This window comes from Drosophila innubila, chromosome X (genome assembly GCF_004354385.1).
Source record: "Drosophila innubila isolate TH190305 chromosome X, UK_Dinn_1.0, whole genome shotgun sequence".
NCBI classification, from domain to species: domain Eukaryota; kingdom Metazoa; phylum Arthropoda; class Insecta; order Diptera; family Drosophilidae; genus Drosophila; species Drosophila innubila.
The window spans coordinates 5,668,053-5,695,197 of NC_047626.1; the positions used below are offsets into that span (position 1 = coordinate 5,668,053).

General features: G+C 37.5%; 2 protein-coding genes across 2 annotated transcripts; one reads left to right on the forward strand and one right to left on the reverse strand.

Moving 5' to 3' along the window:
* Positions 1-7,506: 7,506 nt before the first annotated feature.
* On the reverse strand, positions 7,507-9,369 carry LOC117785092 (probable serine/threonine-protein kinase fhkB). Its single transcript, XM_034622993.1, has 3 exons — positions 8,953-9,369; positions 8,317-8,862; positions 7,507-8,151 (listed from the first exon to the last, which is right to left on the reverse strand). The coding sequence occupies exons 1-3, from the start codon at positions 9,367-9,369 to the stop codon at positions 7,507-7,509; spliced, it is 1,608 nt and encodes a 535-aa protein (XP_034478884.1).
* Positions 9,370-15,641: 6,272 nt separating this feature from the next.
* Positions 15,642-25,139, forward strand: LOC117793579 (transmembrane protein 132E). The gene is made up of 13 exons (XM_034633933.1): positions 15,642-15,773; positions 16,136-16,440; positions 16,503-17,678; positions 17,737-17,942; positions 18,809-18,968; positions 19,036-19,436; positions 19,493-19,869; positions 21,072-21,554; positions 21,623-21,761; positions 22,740-22,860; positions 22,920-23,421; positions 23,491-23,759; positions 24,279-25,139. Exons 1-13 carry the CDS (start codon positions 15,728-15,730, stop codon positions 24,291-24,293), a joined length of 4,200 nt encoding a protein of 1,399 aa, XP_034489824.1. The 5' UTR covers positions 15,642-15,727; the 3' UTR covers positions 24,294-25,139.
* Positions 25,140-27,145: the final 2,006 nt, after the last annotated feature.

Here is a 27,145-nt window from a genome sequence, read left to right on the forward strand (position 1 = left end):
AATTTTTAGGGAAGTATAAAGATGTACCATATCATATTAAACAAATGATGGACCCGTGGCGCACTGGTTAGAGAAACCGCTTCAGTTGTGAAGCAGTAGGCGGCGGTTCGAATCCCACTCGTAACAAATTAAAATAACATTTTTAAAATTACCAAGACAGAATAAAATGTGTAAAAGTCAAAATGAAAAAAAAAAAATTATAAATGCAAAAATCATTTTCTTTTTTTATTTTTTTAATTTTAATTTGAAGAACATTTATTTGTAAAATAAGAACCTGGTCTTATTTGAAATGTTCTCAAAACCAAGATGTGTTTTCTTAATCCAATTTTATGTTCTCGACGCATTTTTTAGATTAAAATTCTTAGTTTTGATACCAAAATCTTGATTTAAGAACTTTTTTTTATCAGTGTAGTTTAGGTCCTTTTGCATCCTTGCAACAACATCATCAAGAGGCCAGAGTCGCATCGCATCGCATCGCATCGCATCGTATCGTAAATAAAACGAGACACAGGACACGTGCCCCTGTCTCGATTCTTTTGCTCATCTAAAGTTGCCCCTAACCGCTGTTTTTGGCTGCCCCATCATGAGCTGGCATCTCGGGCAACTGCAACATCATGTGTTGCCGGCATCATTCGTGTTACCTGTTACCGTTTTACCATTTACCATTTACCATTTGCAGTCAAGCTGCAAGCTGCATTTTGCCAGCGTCTCTCACTATCTCTTTTGGCTCGTGCCGCTCCCTAATTCCTCCTCCCTCCATTTCATCCTGCTGCCCTACGGACAATTCCCTTGTGAGATCGCGTCGCTTGCCGCTTTGTGGAGCCCCAAGTTAGCGCGTGGCAAGGACAGCCAGCTGAGTTGTTATAGTCTCTGTATCTTTGCTGCCGCTTTATAATTAACTTGACGATCAGTTTGTGTCTGCTGCTGCTTCTTCTTCTACTTTTTCATGCCCTTAACTTGATGCAGCATCCAACGGCAATAGCAGCTGCCCATTTGACCAATTCTTCAGTTGATCTTGCAGCTTATTGAAGCCAAGGTTAAAGCAGCTGATCTTCCAGACAGTCCAAACTCAAACTCATATGCATTGCGTAGTTGATCGTCTCAAGGATATTCGATCAAGCGATCAGTTGATCAAAACATGCCAACTGATCGGTTGATCTTCTTAACTTTTTAAATTTTCTTAAAGTTTTTTAAGTTAACTGATCCTCTACGATCAGTTGATCAAAACATGCCAACTGATCTGTTGATCTTCTAAACTTTTCAAACTTCCTTAAAGTTTTTCAAATTAACTAATCCTATACGATCAGTTGATCAAAACATGCCAACTGATCAGTTGATCTTCTTAGCTCTTCAAACTTTCTTAGAGTTTGTAAATTAACTGATCCTCTACGATCAGTTGATCAAAACATGCCAACTGATCCGTTGATCTTCTTAACTCTACAAACTTCCTTAAAGTTTTTCAAATTAACTGATCCTCTACGATCACTTAATCAAAACATGTCAACTGATCAGTTGATCTTCTAAGCACTTCAAACTTTCTTTAAGTTTTTCAAATTAACTGATCCTCTACAGAGAAACATCTTCAGTCTTAGCATAAGTGATCATTAATTTAGTTGATCTTCCGTGGAGTTCAATCATATGTCCTGATAACCTTTTACTTGGTCTATCGGTTTCTTGGGAGTAATTTAAAGCAATTATTTAATTAGTTGATCCTTCAGAGAAAATCTTAGCACTGATAAAAAGATCCAGTTGATCTTTTGTAGAGTTCAATCGTAAGTATTTTATGTGGTTAGATCGTTTTTTCGAGCGTATTCTAAAGCAATTGATTAGTTAATCAGTGGATTCTTTAGAAGAAGTCTATGCAAATGATCGAATGAACAGTCGATCGTCAATACTCCAGACAATTGTTGATCAACAAATCCTTAAAGCAAGATTAGTTTGCAAATCCTTTGCACAAATGCGGTAATATAAAAACTGATCAGTTTATATCTTAAATATTACAGCAGCTGTTTAATTAAACCATTCATTAGATCGTCTACAGAAAGAAGAATACCTCAAAGCATTTCTCCCATTTCTCAGATCAAGTAAAGTAACTCAGCTCATAAGTTTAAATATTCTAGACAGATTTCAAGCCAGCTGATCAATTTAACAACATTTAAGCTTCAGTAAATTTCCGATTTTTCACACCTTTCGATCTTTACACATTTTGATGATCATTTAATGGGAGATCAGAGCGATCTTAAACTGCAATATCATGCTCGGCAGACAGACAAACACATCATTTGGCCAATTACGCATCCAATTATGACTAAATAGACGCACCTTTTATGATATTTTATTGTTCCTTTTTTTTTTAAAGTCCTGAACTCGCCCACGCCCCGCTTGACCCAAGCAAATCATTGCGTAACTAGGCGAGTCGTTGAGGAAACAGATAAACACAAGAAAACCAGAAACAAGAGGAAAAAAAAAGGAGCAGCTCATGAAACATCTGCCGAAAGAAGTCAAGGGATCGACCCTTGGGCCAATCTGTCGACAGCAACTGGCGTAAAAAATGCGCTGCGAGGGTTGTGCTCACACCTAGAGGCAACCAGGGATGGGGGGGTTGAGGGAAAGAGAGCAAAGCGAAGAGGCCAGCAAGGAGAATTGAACTCAACTCGACTCGACTTGAGGCTTAATCAATACCCTGCCATAAATCAGTAGAAACTAACTGAGTGTGTCGAAACGACCCCAAATCCCTCAATGTGATTCTTCTCTCTTTCTTCGGGGCTCTGCTTCTTCTTTTTTAGCTCGTGCCTTTTTAAACTGGGGCACACATCTAAGGCGACCGCAAAAACAAATTAGAACCAGTTTCGTGTGTGTTTTTTAAGCCATTGACCTGGTTGGAGTCTCCTCGCTGCAGCTGCGATCCTCACACACCAAACAGCTCAATTCCTTGCTTTTTCCTGCTCCTTTTCCTCTCAAGTGCAAGGACCTCGTTCAGTTATTAATTACATAAAGTAGCGAAAGCAAGTCAAAGCCCAAGCCAAACAAACCCATAAACTAACAACAAACTAGTCCCATTAAGACAGCTATACCCACTCCTATCTTATTTTCTTCGTCCTGGCAACCCCCTTTATCCCCTACCCCTACCCCTACCCCCTACTAATTCCCCTCGGCAAATACCGCAAAAGAGCGTTCGCTGTCGCGTAAATATTTACAAGAGCAACAAAAAACACACGCTATAAAAAAGCGTGCCAATAGATAACAATCAACGATATCAGACTCACCCCGACAAAACACCCCAAAATCAAATCGTGAGATCAAGCCAAGCACGCACTCCAGTGTAACATAACCTCGAAATTGTTGCGATGATTTCTCAGAAATAATTAAGTAAATGTTTCATATTTATCTATGATGTTTCGTACAAGTACATTTCTAAAATAGTACTTGGAAATATTCACAAATGTGTTGATCTTAATATTTGTCTGTGTAACATAACCTCGTGGTTCTATGTTTCAGAAATAGTTAAGATTGACTGATTGAGTGATAAATTGATTGATTGATTTAATATTTGCGTGTTTTGTTGTTGTGTGCTTTCAACAAAATTTTAGGTGCTCGTGATGTGCCAAATAAACTGTCAAGCTGTCAATGTTAAAGGCTAACAGAAAGCGCTTAACATTAACAGAGCTGCACTGTCACCGTTAACAGTGCTGCACTATTGTCATTTAAAGCGCTCATCACTGTTCACTGTGTCAAGTAAAGAAGAAAATTGTGAATATTGTGAGATTCTTATGGGTATCGGTGTTGGTGTTCTTTCGGTGATTGTAATTGTAATTGGTAATTGGTAATTGGTAATTGATAGTTGTAATTGCTGCTGCTTTTATTCATAAGTATATATAGAACTATATATTTAAATTCAAGTATAGTTAAGCGATTTGAAGTAGAGAGGCAATGGTTTAATAATGCTCATTCAGTATTTGGTAAAAGTAAGCGTAAAAACGATATCATAAAACAAAGTCAAGAGATTCTGTGTGAATATGTTATCAATTACGAGTAATTAATCTCTGTGTCTGAGTGTGTGTGCTTGTTTGTGTTGGTGTGTGTGTAGTGGATGCAAAATATTGCTAAGCGTCCAAGTGTTGTTTTATTGTTGTTGTTGTTGTTGTTGTTTATTTGTTGTCTTTGCTTTGCGAGCGATCAGCGAGCGGTTTCTTATTGGTTTCATATCATTATCCTTTCGGCTTCTTTTACATTTTATTTCACCTTTTGTATTTTGGTTGCTTAACGCACATGCATTTGAATCAGGAAAACACAGGGAAACGGGACTTAAGGCAGAAGCAGGAGCCGTCGAAAGCCTCAGCCTTAGCCGTAGCCGTAGCCAAGTGCGCTTTTCTTTCATTTTGTCAGTTGATCAGTATTCATTTTTAATTTATATTTTTTTTATATTCTTTCTATGCTTTTCAATCGTTTGCTTTGTTTGATGTTTTGCTGCGAATGCTGTTGCTGATAGCTCTGGCATTTGTTTGCTGTTATTGTTACTGTTACTGTTGCATCTACTGTTACTGTTACTGTTACTGTTTCTGTTACTGTCACTGTTACTGTTACTATTACTGTTACGGTTGCTGTAGCTGTAGCTGTAGCAGAATTTGATGTCGGCAGGTGCAGCAGGCAGCGCTGAAGCGTTTCTTACAGTTATAGATAATAACCACAAAACCGATAGAGAATATCAAATAAAAAGTAAAAGAGATATAGGTACATAAAATAAAAATACGAAAGTATAAAGCATTAATATAATATTTGTATATTTGTACAGTTATTTAAGTAAATATATTATAGAGATATATGTACATATATATGTATGCATGTATACATATGTACATATGTATATATAATAAGTATTATTATGGATGGGTGAAATAAGTAAAAAAATTAAATTGTTCAGCGAGTCAGCTATTTTTTTATTAAGGCGCACAAACAATATGATCATATGTATATATGTATGTACATATGTACATATGTATAATATACACTGTATATGCAAGTGTTCCAATAACAAATCAAAGACTTTGGTGCACGTTTCCACAGTGCATATGTATATGCGTATGATGGGAACCAAAGCCAATTATAGGATACGAGTACGATAACGATAACGACGATAACAGGCACAATACACATGACTGGGCACATTTTTTTTTTTTTTTTTTTTTTTTTTACTTTTTTGTTTACACAACCAGAACAACTGGGCACACTCACCGTTTCTGAAGGAGGAGAGGCATCTTATCTCAATGTTCAGTGAATGCAGCACACGTCGCATCGATGGTATTTTTTATATATATTATATATATGTATATATATATATATTTTATTTTGTAGGGGTTTGGGGGGAGCATTATATAATTCATAGGATTGACTTCCAATCTAACACTAAATGATACGACTGAACTGCTTTAGACTATGATATACATATATTAGAGAGATACTAGTGTAGGTGATATAAATGGAAGGTTAAAGGACAAATATAACTGGCAGTCTGTAGCTAGGCATGATGGGACTGGCTAATTGATCAATTTATTGACGTTATGGGCAATGCTACAGTATTACTGTTGTTCTTATATACAAGTTAAAGGTTGTTGAACCCTAAAAACTTAAAGCTACTAACTAAAAAGCAGAAAACCTTTGCTTACACCGAAAGGGGAATCCCGAACTCGAATCCGAAATAGTTGTATCTTATCATGCGTTCAATGTGGGGGAAAAAATTATTTCTACTTTAAATAATCTAAGGCACTAGATTAATATTAAAATTGCCATTACTTAACCATTAAGATAAGAAATTAAAACAGGAAGGTTGTGAATATACTTAGCAAGTAACTAGATAACAAATTGCAATAAATATTTCTTTGGCTTCGGCATTTTGCTTTTTTATGTTAGTAGATTATTATTTGATCTATGCTTGTTTTTTTTTTTTTTTAATTATTTTTAATTTTATTGAATAACGATTATAAACATTTCATTTTAATCTTAACAACATTTCTCTTGGTTTTGTTTTATGTTTTTTCTTGGTTTTTGTTTTTTTTTGTGTCAATGTGTTTTATGCGTTTTACTTTTCTTTTTAATTGTAGTCACAATATCTTATTATGCATAATACTAAGTTTTTGATATTATTTATATATTTGTTTTATGCGGTAGCTGCACTTGTAATTCGTATTTCCATTTTTTTTTACTGATTTATTTATTTATAAATTATTGGTGTTTTGTTTACTATTGTTTATTGTAGTTGCGTTTGGTTGAAATTTTGTGAAATGTCTTTTTTATAGCTTTTGTATATCAAAATGAACGTTGTTTAGCATTTGGTTTTTTTCCGGTATTTAAGTTAAGGTACTACTGACTGTAATCAATAATTCTTAATGTCTTGTGGGGCATCTAACTAAACTAAACTAACATTAATTTTGTAAATACATGTAATAAAAATTAATTAATATAAAAGTTTTACACATACTTAAAAATACATTCAAAAAATATTTTGAACTGAAATGTTTGGGTAAGCAAATAAAACAAACGAAATTTTCTTAATCGGAAATATTTATATAGTTTTATTAATATCTTTTATTTATTTGTAGTATTATTTATAGTATTATTTTTAATTTTGTTTTTTGTTTTATATATTTTTTAAATCTCTATTGCAGTCTTTGTCCTTAATAGAAATTTGTTAGTTTCGTTTTTTGGTTTTTGTTTGTTAACATGTTCTTTCATAAAGAATGGAAAAAAATGTTTATCTGTTATTGTTGTTGGTAATTGTATTTTTTTGTTAGGGTTTTTGATTTGTTGTCGTAAGTATATTTTCGTAATATTTATGTGTTTTGTAAAAATTACATAGGTAGGAAGATTAGTAAGTATTCGTTTTTTTGTATTCATATTTCTTGTAAGATTAAATATGTATTTACTTTAAATTGTCCTTTGTTTTTTTTTTAAACAATTATTAAATGTAATGGAAACTTGAAAGGATGTTTTCGGATTGAAATCATGTAAAAGAGTGTCATAAATTTACTTTGTGTGTTCTTTTTTCAATTTTTTCATAGTGACAATTTGAAATTTATAAGTTTTTTTGGAATTATCATTTTAAACCCACCCTGAATCAATCTTCCCAAAACATTAAATTCATTATTAAATAAATAAAAATGCCAAAAAAAAAGTTAAGCAAAATAAATAATTAGAAATTAAGAAAACGTTAAATTCACTATTAAGTAAATAAAAATGCTAAAAAAAATTAAGCAAAATAAATAATTAAAAATTAAGGAAGTTTTTCATACTCTTCCCCTGTTTGTTCATACAATAAAATTTATTCGCACACAAAAAAAAATAGTTTATCAATTCAAAATGCGAACAAAATTTTCAATAAATTAGTTAAAAAGCTAATTTAAAAAATATTATTAAAAAAAAATATAAAAAAATATGTTTTAAAAAAAATTCAATAAATAAATAAATAATTGGGTGTTATTCGAAAGTTTTTGAGTTAAGCTGAATTTGTGTTTAGGCCACAAATCGAAGATTTGTGCGCTTGCGATGTCCAAAGTCGCCGCTGCGTCGCACTTGAGACTCCACGGACACGACGGGGGGAAGGGGCGTGGTCTGTTCCCCGGCTGCGTCACGTCCCAGGATATTCCAGAAGGGACGCGCTGTTGTGGTCGGTGGATCCTTGTTGATGTAGATGCAATTGATGATGGGCTCATCGCCGAAATATTGACGACGATTTAGGTTATTCAGGCGATTCCGGTTGCGACGACGACGACGACGCTGCAGCTCCTGACGGCGACGCTTCTCCTTCTGCTGCTGGCGGCGACGCTTTTGGGACTGAGATTGGGATGCGGATGCGGTTTGACCTGGACGACGTCGCTTGTAGCCGCCAATGGAGGAGCTCGAACTGGCGCTGCTGCTAGGACGACGTCGCTTGTTGTTGCTGGAGACACTTTGACTTGGCTTGGACTTGCGCTTGGTCTTCTTCTGCTTCTGCTTCTGCTTCTGACGCTTGCTGGGATTCGTTTTGCGCTTGTTGCTCACACTGCTCACAGGACGCTTGCGCTTGTGCGAGGAGGAGGCGGAGACGGAGGCGGAGACGGAGCCGGCACCGGAGGAAGCGCTTATGGAACTGGAGGAACTGGCACTGTTGCTGGGTTTCTTTGCTGGCTTTCTTTTGTCAGCTGAGATTCCTGCTGCTGCTGCTGCGCTGCTCTGCTGCTTGCGCTTCACCTGCTGCTGCTTGAGCGGCTCCACCTCCAGCTCCTGCTCCTGCTCACTGGGACGCTGTTTACGCTTTTGCTGCTGCTGCTGCTTCTTCTTGACTCTTCGCTTGGCTGGCTCCTGACTTGGTTTCCTTCGCTTCATTGTCTTTCTTTTCTTGTCACCCTTTGTGGGCTGATTGGGCTCATTAATCACAGGATGTATATCGCTATCGTCCGTGCTCCAAATGGCCGTAGTGCTCAAGGGACTGTCCTCGGTGATAAAGTGCTCCTGCTCATCGTAGAAGCCAACGCCGCCATAGTAGAAGTACTCGGCATCCTCATCTTCATCCTCGTCCTCATCCTCATCCTCGTCTTCCTCGTATGGCTGTGGCCAATACTGCAACTCCAATTGCTGTGGCTGCAATTGTTGTTGCAATTGTTGTTGTGACTGTTGTTGTTGTTGTTGTGGCTGCAGCGGCTTCAGCTCGAAGACGGCATGTGTGCTGGGATTCACTTTGGGCGGCTGCTCCGACTCCACAACCACAATGCCCGCATCTCCGCCCACCTGGGCATGTGTTGCCGCATTGGCCACCACACTGACACCCTGTGGCAAGCTCGCTGGCAGCGCAAATGTGGCAGCCACCAGATTCGTTTGCCCCTGCATTTGCTTCTGTTGCTCCAGCTTTTGTGGCTGCTGCAATTGCACAATTTGTGGTGGCAACTCCTGCTCATCCTCCTCCTCCTCCTCTGCGGCTGCCTCATCCTCTTGCTGCTGCTCCAACTGCTCCTCATCTTCATCCTCCTCCTCCTCATCTTCCACATCATCCAGTTGCAAGGCGGTCAATGCCACATAACGACGCTTGCCACTCTGCTCCTGATCCAACACCACGGTCTCACGATGCTCTGCAGCCACTGGCAACGCAGCCAGATTCAATTGCTGTGAACTGACCGTGACTCCGGGTCCGGGTAGCGTCATACTACGGCTAGCACGCTTTCGCCGGGTTACCACACACTGGGATTTACTGCCACTGCCACTTAATTGTCTGCCCTGGATGTAGAAACGCTTCAGCTCGTATTCATCGCCATTCTCGTCCACCTCAATCTTGGTTTCTCCTTGGGCCAAGGCCAACCAGAGTAGCACAGCGAAAAGCGTCAACACGCAACGTTTCCTCATCTTTGCGATTCAAACTGAACTTTCAGCTGCTGTGGCTGCCACTTATATTAGCTCGCTGCGGACCTATTGACCCACACTTAATTGCCAAAAAAAAAAAAAAAAAAAAAAAAAAAAAAAAAAAAGAAAAAAAAACGCGCTGCTACGATCTGAATTATTCATCAGCCATCGCTAGATCGGGCCAACACATAGAATTCACAGATAAATATTCATAATTTCTTTGTAAGAACTCGTTTTCGCCAAAAAAAAACTTTCAGCTTTTTTTTTTTTTTGGTGTTGTTGTAATGAATCGTATGAATCGCTCGATCGCTCGCTTGTTCGCCTATGTTGGGGTCAATGGTCAATTAATAACCCCCAGAAATCCAACAGCTCACCAAATAAAGCGGAAGAAAGTTTTTTGGTCAAAGGGCCAAACCAATCGACCTGGCTCAAAGTCTGTCTCTTTGTCATATTCGCAAATCTATGGGTAGAAACCAGCAAACCCGCTGACTGACTGCAAAATATATTAAACTAACCATCGAAAGTTTTCTATATATGTTTCTTAGCGCTTAGGCTGGAATCGGTTAATAATAAGCGCCCTACGTTGGGCGTCCATGTGAAGAACTATGGCAAAATATGAAGTGATGTAAAAAAATTGAATTTTTTAAATTTGATGCAGATTCAAAAAAATACCATATAATAAAAAATTTACAGTTTGAAGTCGTAAAAACTGTGTCAAAGAGAAAGAATGGACACTGGTGGAAAAAAAAAAATATTTTCCAAATATGATGCAGAATCAAAAAAGAGGTCAAATAATTATAAGACTGACATTCCTTAAAGAAATCGGTTAAGATTTGACAAAGTTATGACAGTTTGAAGTTTTAAAAAACAACGTTAAGTGAAAAGTATAGAAAAATGGTCAGTCATGTGAAAAAATTTAATTTTTCAATTTGGGTGCAGAATCAATAAAGAGGAAAAATATTGATAAAATTTACATTCCTTAAAGAAATCGGTCAAGATTGGACAAAGTTATGACAGATTGAAGTTGTTGAATTTGTGTCAAAGGGAAAGTATGGAAAAATGTAAACTGAAGGAAAAAAAAATATATTTTCCAAATGTGATACAGAATCAAAATAAAAGCCAAATAATGATAAAAATGAAATTCCTTAAAGAAATCGGTAAAGATTTGACAAAATTATGACAGTTGGAAGCTTTCCAAAAATGTATGCATTTTTTTAGTAAGGGGAAAACCAAACAGTAACATATTAACAAATCATAGCTTATCCAATTACGGGTATCTCCATTTATAATACTCTCTTTTGCTTTAGGCGCCCCACATTGGGCGCCCGAAGTGCTACAAATTATTAAAAAATTCGGCCCTGCAGCGTTTTTTGAGAAAAACGATTAGTAACACGCCAGACGCTGCTGCTTGACTAACAGATACCCTGTAGCTCAAAAAAGCTAAGAAATTCGGTATAAAAAAAAAAAAATTTGACTTTAAAATGCGATTAAATTTAAAAATTTGCATTTTATTTTTTAGTAATTACTTTACAAAAGTAAAATATATATTTAATTAAATTGTAGTGGAGGATCTACGTATATAGCAATTATTATAACAATAAGTATACTAAATAATAGGAAAAATATCTACAAAAGATAAGAACAAATCCTCATTTTTATGAGTTTTCAGTCCAAAATTATATAGTTATATGGAATTTATAGGAAAATTTTGCATTTAATTTTTAAATTATGTTTCTTTATTTTCGTCTAAGTTTAGACTAATAAAAGTTGACTCTAAATAATTGAATAGATATTTGATAAACTCAACTCTGATTGCTTTAGCTTGCTGCATGCACACTAATACTTTCAGTATAACCCATTTGGCACATTTCACTGCTTACAGGGTATAATTTTTGTAGAAGAAGGAAAGCGAATTTGACCTATGACAGCAAATAAATATCAATATTAAAAAGATTTCTACGAGCTGTCGAAACTAGCGACACAAACCGCAAATTTATTCGCTTATAAACAATAAATAGAAACACACATCTATGAGTATTTATATGGATGAATATGTAAATCAATTTGTAAAGATTAAGCAGAGAAACAAGTAAAGTTTAAAATAGAAACATAAATCAGGGCAAATGCCGCTAAATTTGACCCCAGATTCCAGACAGCAACGGAGACGAAGATTAAGACTGGAGACTAGAGACTAGAGACTGTAGAGACCCAGCCCAAAGATGGTTTTGCTCAAGTCTTAAGTACTTGTCTCCCTCACCCCCCCACCGCCTTTGGGTAACCCATTCCCTTGGCCAACTTCGATTTAGCCATCATCAACGACATCGCTCGTTTGTCGTGGCCATTTGGCTGTCCACTCTTTTTGCATGCTAATGAAACATCATAAATTTCTCAGTCTCAGCCCAAAGAGCAGAATGCCTCTATAGTTGGACGAGCCCAACTTAAAACCCTCCTCCTACTCCTACTCCTCCTCCTCTTGCTACTCCCACTCCTCAAGCTAGCTTGACAGCGAGATCAATGCAGACAGACGCGGGAGGGGAGAGGGATTGTAGGTTTTTAGAGGCCCATTTTTATCAAGAAAACTTAACAAAAGATCAATTGACAGAGAGAAATGTTGCGGCGGCTGCGCAACACTTGAATAATAATTGTGCACAGTGGCAGCAACAACAACAAAAGCAGGCCATTAAATTACAAACATCTTTAAGAGACCACAACAACAACAGCAACAACAACAGCAGCAGCAACAACAACAACAGCAACAGCAGCAACAGCAGCTTCTATTGGCGTCCATCCAGTTGATTTGGTATGGAGAAGGTGTCGCTCTGCTCGTCATTCAAGAGGCCCACAGGTCCAACTCCAACTCCAAGTCAAGTGCGTTGCGCGTGCAGACATGCAACAAACAGCAGCAGCAACAGCAACAACAGCAGCAACAACAACAGCAGCAACCTCGCAACTTTTCTCGATCGTATCTTTTGTAATGTGAATGTAAGTAGCAACAGGGGCGGTATAGACAGCGAGGGGTAAAAGGGCCGGATACTTATACCTAGACACACACACACAGCCATACATACAAACAGGCAACAAGATAGCACAGTTAACTACAACACGCCGAAGATTTGTTACCCTTAAATTAAATTATTTAACCGACTATTCCTATAATAGCTATATGATATAGTCAACAAATTTGCAACAAGTTAAGTCAGAATACTAATTATAATATTAAATAAACATTCTGTAAATTGCGTCAAGATATCTCAAAAGAAAAAAAGTTTTTCATATAAAATGTTGTGTTTCGACCGATTTTTCGTATGGAAGCTATGTGATTTAGTACACCAAATTTAAACAAATTTAGTCAGGGCATATAAGACGTTATCGCATAGACAATCTGTTAGTTTGGTTAAGAAAACTCAAGAATTAATAAACTATTTCATATGAAAAGTTAATTTTGGACCGATCATTTCTATAACAGCTATTAGATTTAAAGCAAATTTGGTCAGGATGTTAATAATAATATTAGATACCCAATCTATGAGTTTGGTAAAGACATATCAAAAAATAAAAATGTTTTCCTTATAAAAAGTTATTTTTCGACCGATTGTTCCTATGGCAGCTATGTGATATAGTTAACCGATTTGAACCAAATTTTGTCAGGATGTTAATAATCTCATTAGATACACAATCTTTAAGTTTGATTAAGATATTGAAAAATACAAGAAAGCTTTACTTACTCAACAGTTGAATTTCGATTGATTATAGATGACTTTAAAGCCTCAGATCGTTATGCCTAACAATAATATAAATTTACACCTGACAGAATCTGTTACGGCTCCTTTACTGCGTACAGATCTCATGACAAAATCATAATACTTCTCACTGCAAGAGTATTTAAATGTAGGCGGGCATTGGGCCACAATACATACAAGCTTACACGCACTCACACACACATATACTATGTACGCCAGCACACGTGCACTGCTTGGCATTGCATTAATTCGCGTTGGATGCGCGCGCACACACATGTGCACTGCTTGATATTATGGAAATTCAAACCGTTTACTTAAACTCCGCAGCAGCCAAAACACTTGAACATTTAATTAAACACAATAAATCACACACATTTTGCATTGATATTTCAGCTCATTTGCATTGCACGCACTTCTTTTGTTTGCTTATCGATTGACATCGATCAGTGGCGCAGTGTTGGTAAATGGAGGACAAACGGCAGTAAAAGTTGTGCGAAAGAGGAAATGCTGATAAAAACATAATTCACAAGAACTTTCATTAATATATTGTGAGATCAATGAAACAACAAAAAAACAACAAAGACTTGAATTGGTTATTATAATTGTTGTTGTTATTGCTGCTGCTGACCACTTTCGCGTAGCGGGCACCAACGGAATTTTTAATTAATTCATGCGTACAAGTCTTGCACACATACATACATACATACATATACTGTATTTAGGTATGTATGTATTGACAAATCAATATTTGCCAAAGTTTCTTTTAATGATATGCATGATTTGTATTGTTGTTGTCATGTGGTATACGCTAGCAACGGTAAATGCTTGCTTCTTTCTGCCTAGCAACAACAATTGCAGCAATTTACATCATACTTGCATCACACACACACGCATGCATATTCTCTCTCATTTTGTCATTTTGTAGTGTATGGGAGCCATAACAAGTTTCGTTGCAAGAAATCAATGCTGTTGCACCCAATCAGAATGCAACGTTACATACACACACAAATATACATACAATGGGATGCTGCAGCATGTTAGCTCACTCGCACCTACGACTAATGGATGCTGTCTCGCTCTCCCCGCCCTCACAATTCTGCTGCAACAGCGACAAGATGGCGACCATTTTAAAAATGCATACAAATATCAGATTATGTGAATTATTTCTGGAAGCGTAAAATTCAATGTGGCACAGAAATGATCCGAACCGAATTTACAGTTATATGAATTACATATTTTGCACTTGCAAGCGCAATAATTCAATTTAAATATGCTTTGCACGTTTCACGAAATTTATTTGATAATATTGCTGTCTTGCAATTAAATCAACTGCTGCGGTCCTCTCAGCAGGGTATCCGACTTCCGACTATTATTTTGCCGCATCTTTAAAATTTAAATCTTTAAGCTTGGCGCCTAATGCGATGTGGTATCAGTGGCGGCATCTATGTGTCGTCTGCGACAACACATCAATTTACCGCCATGAGCTGTGCTGTATGCAACACTTTTCTTATCGAACGGCAAAAAATTTTCTAACCTATCGCCAGGCCGCCACATTCTGTATGACACTCGGAGCCAAAAATGGTCACTTAGCGCGCAATTTAAAAAAACAATTTCATTTGTTTAATTTTGGCAGAAAAGTCCACGATTTGACAAAACTCTAACAAAAACTCCGCTAAGATTCTCAATATTCTAACTATTGACTAAATTAAAAAAAAAAAAAAATACATTTATCAAATGGATCAAAATACGGGAATGGAGCCTTTTACGTGAATCAAGGCTGCCACACCGTTTTCTGGGAACCAAGGCTGCCACACTTTTCGAAACTACAGTTTTAACAACTCGTTTGGAAATGTTCGATATTTTGCGTAAAAATTTCAAAGTTAAACGAAATACCAACTATGTATTAAAGAATTAGTTAATTAGTGCTTAAGAAGTGGCCATAACCATTTCAAATAGTGCTCATACAATACAATAACATAAACGTTACATAGCGCATCTGCAATTTGTAACGTTTTGTCCCGTCGTACCAAAGAAAAAGAAAAAGAGACTCGGGAAGATGTGTCTATACTACGGCCTAAATGAATGAAATGTGTGTGTATATGTAGGCGAAGGCGACCAAAGGCAGCACCAGTGCATATGTGTGTGTTAGTATGTGCATGCGTATTTGCCTCAGTATGAGTAAATGTGTGTGTGTGTGTCGTGCACACTGAAAGAATCAATAAAGGATGTGCTGTAGATTTTTGCAACTGATGAAGCAGCAGCGAAAAACAGCAACAACAACAACAACTGCTTGAGTTTTTGTGCAGGTGCAGCAACAACAAAAAAGAAAAATAAATCAATTTTTTTTTTGCCTGCAACAAAAAACAACACACAATTGTAACGGTTAAACGCTGCAAAAGTTTATGTGTTTAAATTTGTGAATTGTGAATTGCAAATCAAAAAGGAAGAAAAATTGCAAAAGAGTGTAGTGCAAAAAACAGCAAAAACAACAACAACAACAACAAGAAGAAAAGGCAGGAGAAGAAGCTGTTGAAGTTGAAGCAGCTGCAAAACAGTCAATCAATCAATCAATCCATCAGTCAGACAAGCAAGCAGTGCAGCTGGATATCACAAATTGCAACATGAAGTGCTGCATAATAATTCCTTTGATGCTGCTGGCAATTGCACGTAAGTAGAGAGTACTTTACCCTCCTTTTCTCCCCCTCCATTTCTCCCTCCTCTTCCTTCTCCTAGACAACTTCCTCTTCCTCCTCCTCCACATCTTCCTAATCCTCTTCCTCCTCCTCCCCCACATCTTCCTCTTCCTAATCCTCTTCCCCTTCCTCTTCTTTCTCCTCTTCCTAATCCTCTTCCACCTCCTCCTCCTCTTCCTAATCCTCTTCCACCTTCATCCTCCTAATCCTCCTACTCCTCCTCTCCCCCTGTAAAACTGACCCATCCGCCCCAATCCACCCGTAGGCGAGGGCGTGCCTTAATCCTTAACAATAATTGATCCTGATTGATCCTAATTGATGTTTCCCTTCACACAGAGCACATCTCATCGGTGGAGGTGCACTTCGAGGCACCTGACAGCGGCTTCTTCCTGAAGCACGCACGCCAACCACCTGTAACACCGGAGATCGCCAACGTCCAGACATCGTCCTCACAGCCGCCGATCAAGACGCGTTCGTCCTATGATTCGGTATTATCGCTGGATCGATTTACCGTCGTGGAGACGACACAACCCGTCTCCATAAGGGCCAGTTATGGTCCGTTCTCCACCAAACAGACTGTGCCCGCTCGCTACATTGTGCCGGACACCATGGACGCCAATCAAGCCGGAGACTATGTCAATGTAAGTGGCAAATTCAACCTTTAAGTCGATACATTTATATTGTTAATGGCTAATCCTTGCAGAACTCCACGGCCACTTTGCTGGAGCTGCAGCAACCGAACATGCATCTGGACATCTCGGCGCATTTGGTGCGTGGCACTGTCTCCCAGGATTCGCCCGTTTTGCGTGTGCTCTTCCATGCCGGCGCCGATCCTGGTGGCCATCTGCAGCGCCAGAAGGTGTGTGTGCTGCTCCATGTGGCCATGGCCAATGAGCAGCCGCTCAAGGGACGCTGCATGCCCGAGGGCGAGGATGGAGTTTGTGTTGCCGAGGTTGTCATCCCACTGGGTTGGTGGCCCGCGTTGCCGGCGCCCAGGCACAACAATCTTGGTGGCACTGGACAGGCAGCGTTGCCACCAAAGGTGCCACAACGTTATGCCCAGGTGTCGTATAGTGTGTTTGAGCCACCTCTGAGGAATCCGGAGCAATGTGAGCCCAAGGTGCAGATTCAACCGTTGACGACATTCGCACAGGTTCCGCTGCTGACAGCCAAGACGGCGTTCAAGGAACTGCGTGCCGATGATTCCGTGACGTTCCTCTTGCCCCAACATCCATTGTATCCCATGTCCAAGTTGCATGTGCCCGTCTTTCTGCATCAGTATGCAGATCAGGAGCAACGTGTGGCCGCTTTTACGGTGCGTGCACGTGTCAAGGCCGGTTTAAGGATAATGGGAGCAAGTGCGTCCAGTGATCAGTGGAGCATTAGCATTGAGAAGGAGAATCCCAAGCATACAACGGCCAGAGTGACTGCATTCCGCAAGGAATCCGACACATCCGCCAGCACATCCAGCATGGAGAGTCGCCAATCGTCCAACTACAGCAGCAGCAACAACAACGAGGTCTACGAGGTCTTCTCCTGGCTCCTTGAGGTCGCCGACGATACCAATGATATACTCGATGGTGGCAAGATTGTGTGGTCCGTCACCCATGTCTATGATACGCCCAAGGATAAGGATTCATCGGAGCTAATTGCACCGGATGATACGAAAAAGCGTCTGATTGCCAAGCTGGAGATCAACAAGGATGACATACAGGCGGTGTTGCCCATGGCTAAGATCTGGGAGGTAATGAACACGGCGGTGCTAACTGGACGACAGGTTGCCCAAGCCATGAAGGTCTTCATTGTCTCGCAGGCTGGCAAAGTGGCGGACGTGACTCTACAGAGCTCCTGCCATGCCGAGGACGAGAGCGTCATCAAGGTGCGACATTCTCAATATAGCCTTCAGCTGCCTTCCATTACCATATCGATCTTTGCAGGTTTCCTCGTCATGCAGCTCCGTTTATGTGGATGGCTCCGAGCAACGTGGCTCTTCCAACGCCTCGGTTATTGTCAAGTACGGCACCTATGTGGGCGTGGCCAAGTTCATTGTCTGGATGCCCGAATTTCCACTTGAAGTTTACATATCCGATTTTCGACTGTCCCAGATCAAGGGATGGAAAGTAACCGACGACAATCATTATCTGTAAGTGTCGAATACAAAGTAACGAGTAGCAAGTAGGAACTGTCGAGTAGAGAGTAGGAACTGACGAGAAGCGAGTAAAAACTGATGAGTCGCGAGTGGAAATTGACTAGTTGCGAGTAGGAATTTACGAGTAGAGAGTAGGAACTGACGAGTAGAGAGTAGAAACTGGCGAGTAGCGAGTACGATCTAACGCTTAGTAAAAAATAAAAACAAAAAACTTATAAGTGTCGAATAAACATTAGAAAGTAGCAAGTATCAAGCAAAGAGTATGAAATATAGAGCAGCCATTAAGAAGTAACTAGTAAAGAGCTTGATGTAACGAGAAACGAGAAAGAAAAAGTACATTTAGCGAGTAAATAGTGTGAAAAAAGAAAAACGAGTAAAAAGTAACAACAAAGGAGTTAAAATTAATGAAATGCGAGTTACAATGAAATAAGATATAACGAGTAACCAGTATAAATGAACTTGTGTCGAGCATAATAGCGAGGTTTAAGTAAATGAATTCAAAGTGACGAGTAGCAAATCTCAAGTTGAGGGTAATGAGAAAGTTGCGAATATAAACTAACGAGTAGCAGTAAAGATAAAGAGAGAACTAAAGATGGAAAGATCCGAAGAAATGATATATAACGAGTAACCAGTATAAATAAACGTGTGTCGAGTAAAACAGCGAGGTTTAAGTAAACGAATTCAAAGTGACGAGTAGCAAATCTCAAGTAGAGGATAATGAGAAACTTACGAATATAAACTAACGAGTAGCAGTAATAAAAAAAGATAGAACTAGAGATGGAAAGATAGATTAAAGAGTAACAAATATTTATTAGCGAGTAAAGTTGATAACTGTACCTCTGTCTTTCTCCACATTCCAGACACAACAAACAATCGCGACGTCGGAAGAAGCGTTCGTATGTGTGGAGTCAGCATGGCACGAGCTACTACAACAACGTCGGCTCCGACAAGAGCATCTGCCGAGCACGCTATCAACAGAGTCCCGTCGAAGTCTATGCCAAATTCTTAGCCATCGATCAGGTGAGTTCTCGACACTGAGTTCAGATTAATCCTAATGACTTAACAATTTATGCACTCTTTTTTATAGAACTCTGGACGCATTAGTTACTTTATATCACGTCGCACGGGATTGCGTGTCACGGATTTGGTGCAACCGCTGCTGCGTGTGGCAGATCCAAAGATTGCCTCGCTCAAGGGACGCATACTGCAGGGCAAATCAATGGGACGCACCGATGTCCAGGTTTTATCTCCTATAACGGGTCGAGTTATTGGCACCAAGGAGATTCGTGTGGGCAGCGACAAGGTTAATCTTTCCAAGTTAATTGTGAGGGTTATATCCGGTCTGCAGTTGACCATTACGCCGGAGAATGCCATTGAGAATGGTTATCTGGCAGAGACTTCGGTGACGCACAAACTGACGGCACAATATCAGGAGGGACTGCTCGACATCGATCTGGAGTTCTCCGATGGCTCCAAGACGCCATTGCGGTAAGGATTATCACTTATATAAGTTTATTGCCAATTGTAATAATGATCTCTTACAGCGATATTGCCGTCGAGGATTATTTCCTGCTGGTGGAGAGTCTGGACACTGAAGTCGTTGCCTTTGCTCCCATGCTCGCCTCGCATCATCCACGTGTCATTGCCGTGGGCGAGGGCAATGGCAATCTGTTGCGTGTGACGCTCCTCCTCTCCGAGGAGTGTCGTCTGCGTCGTGGCTCCGGTGCCGGCTCCAGCTCCTCATCCAGCTCCAAGCAGAACAAACCGAATGCGGCGCCGCTGGCGAGCGCCTTGGCCTCCATTGAGGTGGACTTTAACAATGTGGATATTGTGAGCAAACAGGAGTCCATACAAAACGATGGCACAGTGGGACGAGAGCGTAAAAACTATCGCAATACGGGAGATCTAGCGGATATTATAGGTGAGGACTGCTTCAAATAAATAAGGGTTTTAATAAAATTTAAGTTAACTATTATTTTCAATTTTTATAATAAAAATTAACCAAAAATCAGGCAATAACACCGGAACCGGTACTGGAACCGTTAACCGAAACTAACCGTTTCATTTTTAGTACCGGAACTGTCAAGAACCGAATACCGAAACGTTTGTACCGGTACGGTGGTGGTAAAGTTGCTAGGTCGAAGAGTTGTCCAACCTTCAACTGTCATACCTTGTTCAAAACTGAATAGATTTTCAAACGGAATATCATTTTAACAATGATTTGGCCTCTAAATTCATTCTGTATTAAATTTTTGTTCATTTAGAAAATTTAATTATTTTCGACCAAGATTCGATTTTGATGGTAAGGGTCCCCCCTTTAAAATTTCGAAAATTCAAAATTTTAAATCTCAAATTTCCACTTTTAATCAACTCCTTATAGCGTAATTGGTATAAAACAACACTTTAAACTTGATTCTGAGACCTTTCATTTTTGTGTAAAAAATCATGGGAAACTTGACAAAAATTTTGACTTGTAAAGTTGCTTGGTCCAAGGTTTGGCCAACTTCAAGCTTTCATAACTTTGTCAAAACTCAACCGATTTTCAAGCAAAATATCATTTTGTTAATAATTTGGCCTCTAAATGCATTCTGCATTCAAAATTAATTAATTTTGTAAAAAAAATTATTTTCCTCTAATTCATGGTTTACATGCTAAGGGTCCCCCCTTTGATATTTTGAAAATTCGAAATTTTTAATCTCAAGTTTTCACTTTTAATCAACTCCTTGTATCGTAATTAGTATAAAACAACACTTTAAACTTGATTCTGAGACCTTTCATTTTTTTGTAAAAAATCATGTGAAATTGAAAAAAAATTTGGACTTGTAAAGTGAGATCCCAGTCTGACCAAGCTCAAACTGTCATAACTTGATCAAAACTGAACCGATTTTCCAGCGGAATGTCATTTTGATCTTGATTTGGCCTGTAAATACATTCTGATTTCAATTTTAATTTCTAAACAAAATTTAACTATAAATTATATTCATTAATTTTTAAATTTAGACGCACAATAAGAAATGGTTGTTGATTTATCTATTTATTTATTTTGAATATGATTAGCATTACTGTTCCCGCTTACCGCACAATCTTGTCCAGCATATTTATATTGTCCATCTCTCTTTATAGTTGGCATTCCGTTGCGCGACTCGAGTCAACAATATGAGCCCACTGTGCAGGCCAGACAACATCGGGCGAGCATCCAGGCTGTGCACAAGTCACATTTCGGCAACAGAGCTGGCTTTGCTGGGGGAAATATGTCATCCATGGAACTGGGCATGTATGTGCTCCTCACGGCCTTCTGCTTTGCCATCATTGTCTTTGTCATTTCGTGTGTGGTTTATGCCTCTAAATTTCGTCCTGCTATGATTGAATCTGGACTGGATCCGTTGACGGGCGCTGGCAAAGGCAATGGCAATGGAGCTGCAGGTGGCGGTGGTTTTCGAGATGTGCGCTTAAAAGAGTCCACAACAAATGCACATGATTGGGTTTGGTTGGGACGATCCACCATTGATCGTCAGTCGGTGGCAGTTGCAGATGTACCACAACAACAACAGCAGCAACAGCAACCACAACAGCCGACACATCAGCAACATCACATCAATGCGCGTGGTAAACTCTTAAAAATTTAATTTAACTTAAAATTTTAAATTAATTCTGCCTCTCTCGATTTTTGATAGATTCTCGCATGCGCATCACCAGCAATCCCATCATTACCTACGACAATGGACGACGTGTCAGCTCCTTTGACCAGCAACAACCCAAGTTGCAGACACACATTGTGCCAGCCTCCAATCTGAACAAACTTCATGCGGAACAGTAAGTTCATTTCATTCTAGACTGATAATTATTATTGTAAGACCGTTCATGTCGATCGTTCCTTTATCAGCTGTATGATATAGTGGTCCAATTTCTACCAAATTCGGTTAGGATTTAATTAAAGATATCCAAATTATGAGTTTGATTAGTATCTCCAAAAAATAAAGAAGTTTTTCATTCTAATACTTGATTTTCTACCGATCGGTCCTATTGCAGCTATATGATATAGTGGACCGAATTGAACCAACTTCAGTCAGGTTGCATAAGACCAACTTAAATACATTATCTATCAGTTAAGCTAAGATTTCAAAAAACAAAAAAGTTTTTCATACAAAAACTTGATTTAAGACTCACCGGTCCTATGGCAGCTATATGATATAGTGGACCCATTTGAACCAATATAAGTGAAAATGTATGAGATAACAATGAATACACAATTGGCGAGTTTGCTTGACATATCTTAGAAATTAAGAAAGTGGCTCATACTAAAGATTGATTTTCGTCTGATCGTTCCTAAGTCAACTATACGCGTTAAAGAACCTATTTGAACCAAGCTCGGTAAGGATATATAACACATTACCAGATACATCAAATGTGAGATTGATTGATATATCTCAAGAAACAACAGAACTTTTCATACTAAATTAGCTACTAAGAAATAACTTTTTGTACCAAAGAAAACCTCAAAAAAAAGCATAAATTTCTTAATTCAAAAACTGAAAGGTCTAAAACTACTGGTTAAAATCTTAAACTGTGTTTAAATGAGTCACAGATATATTCATTAGCTTTCTGAAAACGAAAATCATTCTAAAATCGTTTTACGCATTCTCCAGTAATGATGACAAATGCGATAAATTTAAAATAAAAACTACACCAAAAAGTTGGTTTTGTTCGTGTAATAGCCAAAATGTTCCAAGTTATTGCACAGTGTAATTTTTTGTAAATTCAAGCTAATGCATTTGTTTTTTTTTTTTTTAGCTATTTGGCCAATGATCGCAAGGATGCGGCTCTGGAGTATAAGCCACCGGTGCCACCGCATCGCAATGTCGGCACACGGGCCATGTTGCCGCCACAGCTGCCACAGACAGTGCCAGTCAAGGTAAGCTTGAACGAAAATCTGATTTATAGTATCTTTCTTAAATACTTTATATCTCTCAGGATAAGGATTTGATCAACAAGCGACACAGTCAGCATTTTAAGCGCGAGCATTTGCACAATGAGAACAACAACGCGACGCAGCAGCCGCCACAGCAACAACAACAACAGCAACAATTGCCACTACCGTTGCATCATCAGCCGGAACGTCAGCAGCAGCATCAACGGAGTCACAGTCATAGCCATAATTTTATGCAAGAGCCGGCATTGAGATCGGCACACATGAAAATCAAGCAACAGCAGCAGCAGCAGCAACAACAACACCAACAACACGAGGAGTTGCACAATGCTGAAAAGTTGGTGGAATACACAAATCCGCATCAGAAGAATGCATTTCAATTCGATTCGCTGACACCAAAGAGAGTTACCAAAGCAGCACAAGCTGCACAAATTGCAGCTGCAGCCAACGCAGCAACAACAGCAACAGTTGCTGCCGCATCCATCACAGCAGCAGCAACAACAACAATTGTTGCTCCAGCTTCTCCAGCTATAACACAAATTAAAGGTACTGACTTGTTACTGACTTATTTCGAGTGGTATTTATAACTGATTTCAATTGTTGTTTTACACACAGAGAATCACAACCATAGCATATTGAGCAGCGTTGCCGATGCGGCCAATTCGAATGCCACTGATGAGATTGTACGGCTGCCGACACCGCCGGGCACAACCGTCAGCAGTGAGCCAACAACAAAATCATCGCGTGTCAAGCGTGCCACAGTTGTTGGCAATCCCATGTTCTCGGCCACCGTCGATGATTCGTTGGCACCCGGCGAGCGTCTCGGACTCGATGATCTCGACATGGACTATGAGCAAATCATGCACTATTTCGACAACCTAAAGGTGCGCAACGATTGCAGATTGAATTGCAAAACGGTTCAGAAGGGATACAATACAATTCTTTGGTTTTATTAATAGAAATAATATTTTTTATTTAAAAATTGTGCTCTTCAAGATTTGCAATTAGAGCTTGATCTCACTGCAACTATAAATCCCAAACAATATAAAACCTTGTAAAATATTTCAATTACTTTCAAGTTTAAAGATTTGATTTGAATGCCACTCTCATCTGTAAAGTAACATTTCTATACTTATATTACTACCAATTACGTTATTGACATTAAACAATAGTTTCATCAAACAATTAAATTGTAGACAAAATTAAACAAACGATAGTTATAAATTTTATTATAATTTTTAAACACATTTTATATTGTGTCGAATTTTTATGTTTATATTTTTATATTATTATTACATTATTTATATTCTTAGCGACAAGATGAAAATTAAGTGAACATATTAATACAATTATTAATTTAATAAGCTTACTGGTAACTAACGATTATTTCTTTTTGTTTATAGGAATCAAATGCCTGAGTACAAGAGATAATTGCTAAAATTCGCGAGATATTGTCAACATTTCATCAACGATATCAGAATGTCGTAACGCCCATGACAACGCCAACTCGGAAGCAGATGCAAATGCTTGATCAGCTCGTTGAGGTTGCAGTTGCGGGTGTTGCAGTGACGCCAAATGCAAATGCAACCAAAGGGTAACTAATATACACACACACACACCACACACACTCTCAACACACCACAAATGAAACGCAATTCTAGCAATCCAAACCTTAAAGAAAAAAAATACTCTCGACGCTGAAATCAAGTCAAAAAAACATAAAGAAAACAAAGCAAATTTAACAACAAGTATAACAACAACAAAAGGTATTTATTGCCTAGACTAAGTTCATATATAAATCATATATATATATATATATATATATATGTAAACCTAGTTTAATATCGATAATAATATCGTACATTAACAACTGTTCTCCTTCCCTTCCCTATAACGCACACCTAGCACAAGTGGTTGAACTCTGTCTCCCTCTTTATATTTATCTCTATCTCTCTCCCCACATTACACACATCTAGTGTTTAAGAGAAAGCTGCTAAAAGCTTACACTTGAAAGCATCTGAAAGCATAGCTTGTTCCAATTGCTTCAACAATTATTGCTTAAACGCTTCTTGCAAAATGACCCAAATAAAACATATGAATATTTAACTTAATTAACCAAAAACAATGTGTGAATGTGTATGTGTATGCGTATGTATGTGTCTGTGCATGTATGTGTATAGTTAAAATAATACAACAACATATTTTGTACGAGATTTCGGCCTCATATGCATATCTCTCTTTCTTATTAGAAATATGACAAAAAAGTAAAGAACTAGGAAAAAAAACCCAAAAACAAAAAAAAAACATTCGTGCTGAATTTTTGCATTTGTATTTGTTATTAAAACTCTCGTGTTTCTTTATTAAAAACCAAATCAAATATATATATACATATATATTATATAAAAAGTATTCTATATATATATATATGTATATGGAGTATCGACCCACTTGTGCTACGTCTAAGTTCTAAATCTAATCCCCATAATTGTATGTATATCCATCTCAAAAGAGCAAGATGCGAAATTTCAAATAGATATGAATGATAATGCTATGATAATACAAATATCAATCGCTTTATAACTGTATAAGTTGACGCAATCATAACAAAACAATTATATAATATAATTATTAATATAATCCCAAAAACAAAAAAAATTTAAATGAACAGAGCAGAACAGAACAGAAAAGTATATAGACGCTTATGAGCTTTATTTGAACGATTTGCATAAAGACGAAGACGTAGAAGTCGAAGCAGAAGAAGGAGATGAAGAACAAATAAAGTATGGGAAATGTGTAACCAAATATTATATGATATTATCGAGCGTTTAAGCTTTATAAATAATATTAAACTATTTATAGATTACATGCATATTTATTATTATTATTATTATTATTATTATAATTGATTCTTTTATGATTGTCATTGAACAAAATTTTAACAATGAAGAGATAAATCGAAAAAAACATAAATCAATTATTATATAAACAAACAAGTAAAAAAACAAAAATTAAGTGCAAATTACAAAAAGTTTCGAAAGCTGATGCAAAAAAATATATATATTTAATAATACATGCCACAGTTTCGCTATATATGCAACTATATATACACCGATGTATATATATATGTATGTATAAATTAATTATATATGTGTAACTCACTCGCGCTCTATATACAAACCCATGGCATACGCATATCCTTATATATATATATTTATATACATATAAATATATGTGTGTGTATAACTGTATAACAAAGCTAATGCTATATGATTTCTTAACTTATTATTTCGATATAGTGTATAGCAACCCGAGCTAATTCATTCCATTAGCAAAAGTTTTTTTTTTTGTTTTTATCGCACATAAACTCATCGTATTTTAATTTGGATATATATAGATGTATCCATTATGTTTGTTGTTTTCGTTTTGTGTTTAGTTTCAATCAAGTTCAAGTATTACTTTTTGTTACATCATTACATCATTTTAAACATTATTTCATAATCATATGTTGTAAATTGTTCCGTCCAACAAAAGAAAAAAAAAACAAAAACTAATGAAAAACTAATACAAAAACAAAAAATCATTAAAAAAAAAAAACTAAAAGCTAAATAAGCGCAAAGCAAAAACAATTTAATTAAAGCAATTGACGTTTTTTGTATACAAAACAACAACATCATCACACAACAACTAAATCACACTTTTATAATTTATTATTATCTATTATGATTATTACTCTCTATATATTTATATATTTGTTCTTATACAACTCTGTTGTCCCAGCAGCTTATTTGGCAGTTGTGTTTTTTCAGAACCACAGATCTGTAGTTATTCAACATTAATCTGTATAAGAATAACTACAGAGTTTATCTTTTTTAAAGAAAAAGCGTTTAAAATCTAAAGAACTGCTGAATAGATTTTTTTTAAGGAATCCATTTAAGAAATGATCTAGTTCTTGGATAAGATGTTGGATTCTTTATTATAAAACTTTTACGAAAGAAGATTTTTAAGGTTCTAATGGAGCGACAACAGCGAAAATGTTTGTTATGAAAGAAAAAGTAAAGATATTCTATCTAAAATTCTTCAAATGCCATTTTTACAAAAAATTGGGAAATCGATACAAGTAAAATCTGAGAATTCCATTTAAAAATAAAATATAATGAAAGGAATTGTTGCATTAGAACCGAAATCAAAATTATATAATCAGACTTATATGAGGAAAGAATCGTTCCATGAAATCTATATGTCACTCTGAAGATCTGTAGTATCACAACTG

What these genes read in the sequence shown, in the direction of transcription:
- LOC117785092 (XM_034622993.1), bottom strand. Translation starts at nt 9,369, where the DNA reads ATGAGGAAACGTTGCGTGTTGACGCTTTTCGCTGTGCTACTCTGGTTG. An exon ending in AGCAGCAGCAAGAGGATGAG is followed by an intron (nt 8,863 to 8,952) that starts GCAGCCGCAGAG and finishes GAGCAACAGAAG; the next exon opens with CAAATGCAGGGGCAAACGAA. An exon ending in AGGAGCCAGCCAAGCGAAGA is followed by an intron (nt 8,152 to 8,316) that starts GTCAAGAAGAAG and finishes AAGCCAGCAAAG; the next exon opens with AAACCCAGCAACAGTGCCAG.
- LOC117793579 (XM_034633933.1), top strand. Translation starts at nt 15,728, where the DNA reads ATGAAGTGCTGCATAATAATTCCTTTGATGCTGCTGGCAATTGCAC. An exon ending in GATGCTGCTGGCAATTGCAC is followed by an intron (nt 15,774 to 16,135) that starts GTAAGTAGAGAG and finishes CCCTTCACACAG; the next exon opens with AGCACATCTCATCGGTGGAG. An exon ending in AATTCTTAGCCATCGATCAG is followed by an intron (nt 18,969 to 19,035) that starts GTGAGTTCTCGA and finishes TCTTTTTTATAG; the next exon opens with AACTCTGGACGCATTAGTTA.